The sequence below is a fragment of the Sorghum bicolor genome, chromosome 3 (genome assembly GCF_000003195.3).
Source record: "Sorghum bicolor cultivar BTx623 chromosome 3, Sorghum_bicolor_NCBIv3, whole genome shotgun sequence".
NCBI classification, from domain to species: Eukaryota; Viridiplantae; Streptophyta; class Magnoliopsida; order Poales; family Poaceae; genus Sorghum; species Sorghum bicolor.
In genome coordinates, this window is record NC_012872.2 from 13,348,698 (window position 1) to 13,359,275 (window position 10,578).

A 10,578-nucleotide genomic window follows, 5' to 3' on the forward strand; every position below is an offset into this window, starting at 1 on the left:
AGACCTCACGGCGTTCCCTTTTGCGCTGCCTCGTGGTCAACTGTGTCGAAGGCCCACCATAGATCATGTAGCAGTCGTGGACGGCGGGGAAGCCGTCGTCGTCCTTGCTGACCTCTTTGTCACCGCCTTTCTCCTTCTTCGAGTCGTCACGCTCATCCCTTTTGAACCCCAGACCGTTGAAATGCCTTTTCAGCATTCGACAGTCCTTGAGCTTGTGGTTGGCGCCTCCCTTATGGTAAGGGCATGGTTCTTCGAGCATCTTGTCGAAACTACCTCCGTCTAGGGGGCCTCTAGGCTTCTTCCGCTCCATGGCAGCAACGAGATCGTCATCGAAGTTCTCCTGCTTGTACTACCGCACTTTCTGCTTCTTCTTGTTTTTCTTGAGCCCTCGACTGGGGGTTCCATCTTCATCGGCAGGCCGCTTGCCTTTCCCCCCTTCACAGCTGAAGAAGGCGCCGACTGCCTCCTCCCCTGCCGCATAGTTTGCCACTACGTCCATTAGCTCATCGACGGTCTGAGGGCGATTTTGGCCTAGTTCCCGCACTAAGTCTCGACTGGTCGTACCAGAGACGAAAGCCAGGATGACATCATGGTCGGGGATGTGCGGCAGCTCATTGTGCTGCTTCGAGAAGCGTCGAGCATACTCTCGAAGAGTTTCTCCTGACTTCTGCTTGCACTTGCTGAGGTCCTACAAATTTCCGGGCCGTATGTAGGTCCCTTTGAAATTTCCCTCGAAGACTTTAACCAAATCGACCCAGTCGTGGATTTGATTTGCTGGAAGTTCCTCGAGCCATTGACGGGCGGTGTCGGAGAGGAAGAGTGGTAGCTGTCTGATGATGGCTCGATCATCCCCTCGAGCGCCACCTAGCTGGCAGGCCAGCCTAAAATCAGTCAGCCATAATTCTGGTTTGGTCTCTCCATTGTATTTCGCGATGCTGGTCGGGGGTCGGAATGGACTGGGCAGGGGCGTGCTGCGGATCGCCCTGCTGAACACCCATGGGCCCGGTGGCTCGGGGGCCACCCGGTCTTCGTCGCTGTCGTATCTTCCACCGCGATGTGCGCTGTAACCTCGCTCTTCCGCGTCTCCGTGGCGGCAGCGTCGATTTTCTTCAATGTCATGCCGCGCGTCGTGTCGACGCTGAATGTCGACAGGGAGAACGAGAGCGGTCTTTCTACCTCGAGGTGGAGGCTGTTGATGGACCGACACCTCCTTTTTGTTTTGGGGCGGCTCGTCGCGCTTTTCAGTGGCAGCTCCTCGTCGTCGGGAAGCTGAGCTTTCGGCTTGTTGAACTGCCGCCACCTGGGGCAGGGTCTGTACCTCGTCTCGAATGCGTCGAGCCTGGGAGTTCGATGGCTCTGGCATGTTGCGCAGCAGCATCGTCGCCGCCACTACGTTTTGGCCTGCTCGAGGGAAGCGACTGACGGGCTGCTCTGGCTCTGCGTCTCCGACGATTTGTCGATGTACCTCTCGATCATGTCTGCGAACACTTCCGCCCGACGGGTACGGCAAATCTTGCTCAAGGATTTGCTCAAGCAGGACGAGGCGCTCTCGGTCTTCGTCGAGCTTCATCTTGAGCTCTCGCAGCTGCGCTAGCTGTGCAGCCTTGTCTTCTTGTGGAGGGGGGTCGACCTGTCCGTCGTTCCCAGGCGTCCTGGGGTCTTCTCGTGCCGCGGGGGCTCGACCACCCGTAGCAGCATCCCGCGTCTCGTTGGTAGTTTCTACCGCCCCGTCGATGTGATAGCATTCCCTTGTAGGGTCGTAGCTATCAGTCTCGGAGTCGGAGTCCGGTTCAGCGGCGTAGAAACATCCATGTCCCTCCTCCAGCAGGCGCTGCCTGAGTGAGGTGATCGTGTATAGTCCGGAGCCTAGGCGGCGGAGGCCTCGCACCTGGGAGAGATCCGGCAGTCCGGGCATCGGCTGTAGTGCTCCAGAGTCACGTGGGAGGACCATTGGTCTCTCTACGTACGTCTGGGCGTTTGGGCATATTGCTTTGGCGAGCGACGCCGCGGCGTTGTCTAACCCGAATGGCAGTGCCCTTCTTGGAGTAAACAACCTGCGTGGAAGTGGCTTAACAGCGGTGGGAGAGGGTGCGCGAGACGTGTCCCCTCCCGTCGTCGCGCGGTGCTGAGCCGTCGTGTCCGTAGTTCTAGCACACGGTGTCGCCGGCTCGCGGTCCGCCTCCTGCCTCGCACGAGTTGCCGGTCGTGATGAGGCAGAGGGGCGGCGGTGGTGTTGTCCGCGCCTCTTCTTGGTCGGGGAGGCGTGGTAGCGAGGGCGTCTCGGGGCCCTCAACCGTGCTGGCGCAACACGGGCTCCTCCCGGTCCTTTGACTGAGAGTAAGATCATGTCGTAGCCGGAGCCCGTAGACATGAACTCGAGACTCCCAAACCAAATCACCGTGGAGCGCGGAATCGGCGAGGCAAGAGCTGCCATCTGGAAAGGAGTGGGAAACCGATGAAAAACACGCAGGACCCCTACCTGGCGCGCCAACTGTCGGTGTTTTCCCCATGGGGGGTCACACCAACGAGTAAATTTGTATGCGTGCTCCCTTTTCCAGATGGTGATGCAAGAAGACACAGAGATTTATCTTGGTTCGGGCAAGAGAAGGCCCTACGTCCAGCGGGGGGGAGAGAGATTTGTATTATCTTGCACCTAAGTGCTTGTACAGGGGTGAATACAGGCGTGGTATGGAGTGTGTGTGTGTTCTACTGCGTATGAGCGTCCTCCCGTTCTATTCCTGAGTCCCTCCTTTTATAGTTCCAAGGAGTGACTCAGGGTACATGCGTAGATGTCAGAGTAGGGGTCGATAGCAGCATGGAGCGCTGACCTACGTGAGGCTTCCGTACCGGCGTGACTTCGAGTTGTCCCGTCTTAATAGCCTGGTGATGATTACGCGTGCCCCTGCATTCTGCTCTGTGCGCCGTCTTGTGCTGGTTCAACGGTCGCATGCTCGTACGGTAGAGCGGCAGATCCGGCGGGATGGTTATGGTGTTATCAGTCGACGTTCCACTCGTCCCTAGGAAGGAACCCCGTTCGGTCGAGGGTCGGACGCCGTGTAACGTGGCGATATCCGGAGCGCTGACCTTGAATGTCTCGAGGGGGTCCCAATTAGACGTCCCATCCTTGTTTCCCGCGTCCTGACATGCCCCAATTAGGCTGCAAAAAGATCGATGGGATGGATGCCTGTTAGGCTGCAAAAAGATCGATGGGATGGATGCCTGTTCCCTATCGCGCCTCCCGTGACCTGTATGTTAGGTGGGGAAGCGTCAGGCGCATTTAATGCCCCGGCTCGCGTGCGCGCGTCAGGCGGCGGGCGGCGTCCTTACGCTCGACGCCTCCCTGTTCGAGTGAGCCTGTTCCATATTCAACGGTAACCAGCGCTCGACGCCTGATCGATTCGCTCGACGCTATTTCCGTCTTCGAGGTTGCGGCCGTCGATGGCAGCGCACACGTAAGACCAGAGCGTCGAATTGAGGGCCTCGACCTGCGTACGGGCAATCTCGTAATGCGCATCGGTGAGGGTACCCCTTACTGATACCCTCGACAGGCCTGATTTCATTTCTTGGTTCAAAAATAAGGTAATGTTGAATTTAGGTCGTACATTCGATCATCCAAGCTGATCGTTAGTTTGATTAATATAACAATCTATCATGCTTCACCTTGTAGGCCTAGACCAGTTCGTCCATGAGTGACCAGTTGAAACAAGTTGCAAATGGCTGTGATGTTAGGGTCAAGTCATTTGCTGGCTATGACGTGAATGGATATCGTTTCCACACAACCGGTTATGAGCAGATTCGACCCAAATGAAAAACCACAAATAATGGAGTTTGTACGCCTGGCACGGATGGCCTCGATTATCATGGTAGAATTGAGGAAATCATTGAGCTCTCGTTTCATGGAGACAAACCTCTTAAACCTGTCATGTTCAAATGTCACTGGTTCGATCCACGATCAACAAGACAAACCCCTCATCTTGGGCTAGTCAAGATTCGGGAAGATTCCATCTATCCTGGAAAAGATGTATACATTGTGGCTCAACAGGCCGTCTAGGTGTATTATACTCGATACGCCAACCAAGACAAAGAGGATCTTAAGGGTTGGGCTATTGTGCACCAGGTATCTCCACATGGTAAACTACCTGCACCAAATGATGATGATTACAACTTCAATGCAAACACATATGATGGACAGTTCTATCAAGAAGATGGGCTACCAGGGACATTTGAGATCGTCTTACCTAGCCCAATTGAAATGGAAGTGGACAACGAAATGGTTGATGGCGAGGTCGATGGAGATGTGGTGGTAAATGCGAAGGACATAGCAATGCTTGAGCAATTACTTCTAGGCAATGATGATGACGACAACATAGAACCTTCGGATAGTGTTACCCATTTGGACAATTTTGACAGTGATGATGAGACCTATGATCCCAATCATGAAGATTATTCCTAATACCTGTAACACTATATTTCTTTATTTTGTGTTTTGTTTATATATTCTGAATCTATTTCTAATATATGTACTAATTAATCTTGTTCATTCTTTGTGATTGCAGGTGATCGAACCAAGATGGCGAGCAGACGTCCACGCCGTGAGACGCCCTCGGTTTACGGGAGAGACCGCCCGCGCCTTCGAGGTGAGGGGTCCTCGTCCGGGGCAGCGTCCACAGGAGGTGACGAGAGGAGGACTAGGGGCAGCCGTCGTAGGAGGCAGCGGTCTCCTCTAGCACCACGTGAGCTTGTGCTGGAGGAGGAGCACGTGACGGCCACGACCACAGACACGTCGGGGGACGAGGCAGGTCAGCAGACGGGCGAGGAAGGTGAGGGAGCCTTGGTGCCCGATTGCGAGGGAGGCGAGGCGCCCGAGGACAAGGGAGGCGAGGCGCTTGAGTGCGAGGGAGGCAAGGCGCTCGAGGGTGAGGGAGGGGGTACCACTGCTCGGACTCCCTACGAGCGAGGTCCTGCGAGCCTGCCTCCGGTACCGCTTCCTCACAACCGCGCAGTGATTCGGCCTGTGGCAAAGAGGTAAGTAACTATAGATGTCATCACAGCTACTTCATAAGATATGTTGGAAATCATAAGAGAAACTAATAAATTTTCTTAATCACTTGTGCAGGACTTGGTTGGTTTTGTCGGGTACTACAGCACGCACCCCTGCGAGCGTCCTCGGTGTTTTGTGCAGGAAATGGTACCCCGGCATTGTGAAACTGTCCGAGGAGCCGGTGGTGTGGGAGCCGGCCTCCAACTGGGATAGGTACGCGCTGGCCACGGATGACACTTACCACAACAAGCAGGAGCGGGTATTAGCGGAGTTTTGGGTAAGTCTCTCTCGCAGAACATTGCTTAATGCATCATATTCGTTGGTTAAAACTTTTATTGAAATAATGAATGGATACATTGGTTTTGTATGTAGAAATTTTTCAAGGCCGAAGAAGGACTTGAGGCCCAGGCGGATCGGGCGGCTACTACAGCTTGTAGGAAGTACGTCACCGAGATGCACCACAATGCGCGCATCCAGTCCCACATAGACTACTACAGGTCGGTACTTCACCAGTCCCTCCCCATGCCTCAAGCAAGACAGGTTACGCTGACCCGAGACCAGTACCTTGAGGTAGGTGAATAACATTCACAATGATTCGTTTTGATATTAAGTGGGTTCAATTTTATCTTCTAATGTGTCAAATACTCTGTTGATGATTTGTAGGTGATTCCCTGGTGGTGCCGATCGTTTCCCGAGTGCTGGGCCATGATCGTGGACAAATGGTTGTCACAGGACTATGTTGACACGCACGAGAGGCAGCGGGAACAACGTTTGATGAGGCAAGGTCCGACTCACCATCAAGGCAGCCGCAGCCTCCCTGCATACAAACAAGCATATGTAAGTGATATTTTCATTTCTTTTGAGACTCAATTATGCTAGATTTCTCACCATCTTCCCGCCTTTCTTGCAGGAGGCTGCGCACCCGGGCGAGGAGGTCTCAGAGTTCTCTGCGTGGGCTATGTCCCACATGGGCAGGGCGTCGTCCTCTGTCTCCTTCGATCCAGCTGCCCCCCCCCAGAGGTGTACTCCGACCCGAACGTGTACACTAAAGTTCAAGAGTACACGTCAGCGGTAAGGGAGATCCATGGGGAAGATTACAATGTGCGCACTGAGCCCATTGATGCAGAGACAATCATGAGGCTCGGAGGAGGCAAGAAGCACGGGCGACTGTGGATTGCAGATGGTGCCATTGACCCCTCCACTGTTCGAAACCTCGACGCTATCCGAGCACGGAGCACGAGCTCTAGCCAGGCCATACGCCCACGCCCTACTCCAGCACTGCAGCAGGTTGAAGCACTCCAGGTAATGGATATCGTATGTTCATTTTTACACACCAAAATTACAAGCAGATTACTGATATATTGGAGTGAAATATTGTAGGCTGAGCTGCAAGAAACAAAAAGGCAAAGCCAAGAGCAGACCGCGGCACTAACCGCACAGCTGAGGCACAGAAGGCCGCGTTCGAGGGAGCGCAGAAGCAGATGGCGGAGATGATGGTGATCATGCAAAGTCTTGGGCAAGCATCGGGTGTACCTGTGCTGTTTTCAGCTCCTCCACCTCCTACTCCTACAGCTACTCCTGTAAGTATAAAAGTCCGCTTTTCACTTGTCTTTGCATGTATGTTGGCCTTCGTGCCGTTGTGGATGTCGGCCTTCGTGCCGTTCTGGATGTCGGCCTTCGTGCCGTTGTTTTTGCAGGTTTTGTAAACCTCCCTGTTCAGGGGAGGTGCTGCCAAAATTTTTAATATTGTTTTCCCATATTACTCAAACATGCAATCTTTGCTTCTTTGTGCAGCTTCCGTCCGTGGGTTCGAATCATCCTGCAAATGCGTCACCAGGTGATCAGGCCTTTCCTTCACCATCGTCTCATAGGCTACCTTGATGAGGACTCGTGGTAGGTGATGTGGTTGGACTTTAGCGTGATTTGTGGTTTATAGTTGTGACTTGTGTTTGGATTTGATGAACTTTTTGTAATAAACATGTGAATGATGATGAACATGCTGAGACTTGTAATATGGTTGTGATATTATGGTTTGTGGTTCATAATTATGGTTGTGATATATTGTGAGAAATTGGATTGTGCATGATATACATATGTGATGGTTGATATATATATATATATGAAATGTTTATGTGGATGGAATGTAAAAAACAAATTAAAAATAAAATTTTCTGTCTCTTTGCCGAGGGCCTTGACCATAGCCCTCGGCAAAGATTGGGTCTTTGCCGAGAGCCTTCGCCAGAGCCCTCGGCAAAGAAATTTATAAAAAAAATTCTGCATGCATTCTTTGCCGAGGGCCTCCTTGTAGCCCTCGGCAAAGATTTTTTTTTAAAAAAAAACTGGCCATTGTCTTTGCCGAGGGCCTCCCTGTAGCCCTCGGCAAAGAATTTTTTGGAAAAAATTCTGCTCAATTTCTTTGCCGAGGGCCGGTGGTAGAGGCCCTCAGCAAAGACTCCATCCCGAGAAACGGCGCCGTTATGGTTACTTTTCTTTGCCGAGTACCCGACAAACGGCCCTCGGCAAAGGCCATCTTTGCCGTCTAAAAATTCCCCGAGAGCCCTTTGCCGAGGGCTTTTGGGCCTTTGCCGAGGGCTTCTAGCCCTCGGCAAAGAGGCAGTTTCCAGTAGTGTTATCTAGTAATACACTCAGGACCACAAAATACAGAACAATACTGAAACGCGAATACCGAAAGATACTAGATTTTGTTCAGTATAACACTTCGGTGTAGAATATATATATATATATATATATATATATATATATATATATATATATATATATATATATATATATATATATTATAGTATATAAACTATATGTTGCCATGTTGCAATAAGAAGAAGAATAATCCATTTTGCCTTTTGACCTCTGTTAAGCAGCAATATATATATATATATGTAATGATGTGGTCGTAAAAGATGTTAATTAATTTTCAGAGGTAGATGCATAAGGTAGGAGGGGCTAATATTTACTAGAAGTAGCATAACAATTCTATAGACACAGATGATTATCTAACCAAGGCCCAAGGCTAACTAGTGAAAGAAACCTATCTCAACTTCTCATTCCAGAATTCACCGTGCCCGTCCCCAACCCATCGGCTTCGAGCGGCGGCTACATACATGCATCATGCGCAGGCGTGGCTCCTATGACTACGGTCTATGGTGACGTGTTACATGGCGCGGCGAGCGAGTGGGGAGCGGCTGAGCGAGCAGCCAGGCACTAGTGGTTGGCGGGCAGGCCACACGCCACAGGCACAGTACTGTGGGCGGGGACACGCTGCCGTCTAGGGGGCTTCAGGCATCCAAGCGAGCAGGTGACTTTTTTGTGCGTTGTCTATTGTGAGGGTCATAGTAGGGTTACATTACAGTAGCGTTATTGATTAGAGCCCCTCCTAAATTTTTTTCCTGGCTCTGTCTACTACCCGCATTTCGGTTCCTTATATATTATACCAAACCACGTGTAAATTGATTATTTTAGGCCTGAAATAGTTTCAAATCAAAAGGTTGTTAACTACAAAGTTTCATAATTTTTTGAGATATACAATTTTATTTAGGGTTTCTCCATCCGAGGTCGTTTACAAAATTTAAATTTTAAATTTGAGAAATTTAAATGTAGTTTTTACATGACAAGATGATTTTAAATCAAAAAGTTCTCAACTATAAAGTTTCATAACTTTTTGAGATCTACAAAGTTTATTTAAAAAGTTTTTCTATCTGAGGTTATTTAAAAATTTTCAAATAAAGGTGCAGTTTTGCATGGCAAGATGAACTAAAATGAAAAAGTTGCTAACTATAAATATCATAACTTCTCAAGATCTATAAAGTTTATTTTGGTTGTTTGGTCATTTTTTCATCCGATATGATTCTAACATTTTTCAAAAAACTTATATATCTCTTATAGTTTCGTAATAGAGAGATGTAAAAATTGTGAATAAATTTATTTTCACTTTGTCAAATAAAGAAATAATCAAAATAAAGGTTATAAATCTTGAGAAGTTACACAACTTTGTAGTTGAAAACTTTTTGATTTGCATTCATTTAGAGCTTCAAAATTCGATTAGAATTTTTCTTTCCCGAATGTTTTTTTACACTTGGCAAAGAAGGTCTTTGCTGACTGTAAAAAAAAAACACTCGACAAAGCGGCTTTTTTTACTAAAGCTTTTTGTCGAGTGGTTTTTTTGTCGAGTGACAATTCATTTGACGCTCGGCAAAAAGCCAGCCGATAGTGTAAAGCCAAATGCCACTTAATTAAAGTCCGCAAGAAGCTATCTAAATTAAGGCCAAACGCCCAGACCCTAGCGAAAACGTCTTTATCTTGGGAGCCAAGGCCCAAAGCACTTATTCGTAGAGGCGTATATATTAGGAGCTGTGGAATTCAACAGATAATAACCTCGCTCGGAATGAAAAACACTCCATGAGAATTGGTGCTCGACTTTCAGAAGTGGCATTATCATATCAGTTTATATATTATCATACACTGGATATAGCTAGATAGTACAGATTAGTACTGACAAAAACAACAAAACAACAAAACCAATCCTGCAATCCAGTAGAGACTAGAGTCTAGAGACAACCTCACACACAACACGATTCGCTGAATCATTCTTATTCATGCTTGCCGAGCGGCCGGAATGCATGCATGCATGCATGCGGGCGCATGCGTCTGCATGCAGCATGCACGCACGCACGCACGCCCCGCCTGCAGCCTATTCGTCCTGTTCGCTGGTGGCCTGCATTCCGCGGTGCACCCTCTCGATGTACTCAGAGGCCCTCCGGTTGATGTCGCGATCGGCGTACCAGTTCTGGCCATAGTAGTCGTCGTCATCGCTCGGCCGCACCCTTGTCCCGTGGTTGTACCGCTGCGGCGGCAGCCTCGCCGCCGCCGCTGCTTCTTCCTGCCTCCCGCCGGAGCCCTGCTTCTTGTACCCAAACAGGGACGCAAAAAAGGAGCTCTTACCTCTCCCCATCGACGCCGTACCACACTATATATATGCCACTCAGCAAGCTACAGCACAAATTGGATGCAAAAAGGCTCACTCTATCTCTGTCTTATCTCTCGCAAATTGCAACACAGGATTTGGCTGCTGGTTAGCGTTATGGGGATCAGGTGTCGTGTATTTATAGGAGATTAGGAGACTGAACCCCCACCCAACCTCACGCACGCGTGCGGCAAGACTTGTTTAGAGCCATTAGGGGGTTTGGTAGTACGGAAGGAGATATGCATGCTTTGGGGTTAGGCAGCAGCTTTGTATGATTAATCGCGGTGATTCCTGGGCTAGCAGCTAGCTCTTTTTGACTGGCCATTCATTGGGCGGGCCGTGTAATCCGGCGCCATTTGTTTAATAACCAGAAATTACTGACAAGCAAAGCTTTGGCTAGTGTATATCAAGACTGAATTGCAGGAAGCAATCCAAAGGTGACTGAACCCATCATATCGATCGATGTTTCTAGTGCATGCTGGTGTGCGGATCGGAGCTGAGGCCATGGATCCATGACTTGGATACTACTAACTTGTACGCACGTGTACGTTTTAGCAGC

At 49.7% G+C, this 10,578-nt stretch overlaps 1 protein-coding gene across 1 annotated transcript; it reads right to left on the minus strand.

Moving 5' to 3' along the window:
• On the minus strand, positions 9,483-10,215 carry LOC8078144. The gene has a single exon (XM_002457652.2). It carries the CDS (start codon positions 10,005-10,007, stop codon positions 9,747-9,749), a length of 261 nt encoding a protein of 86 aa, XP_002457697.1. The 5' UTR covers positions 10,008-10,215; the 3' UTR covers positions 9,483-9,746.

What these genes read in the sequence shown, in the direction of transcription:
- LOC8078144 (XM_002457652.2), bottom strand. Translation starts at nt 10,007, where the DNA reads ATGGGGAGAGGTAAGAGCTCCTTTTTTGCGTCCCTGTTTGGGTACAAG.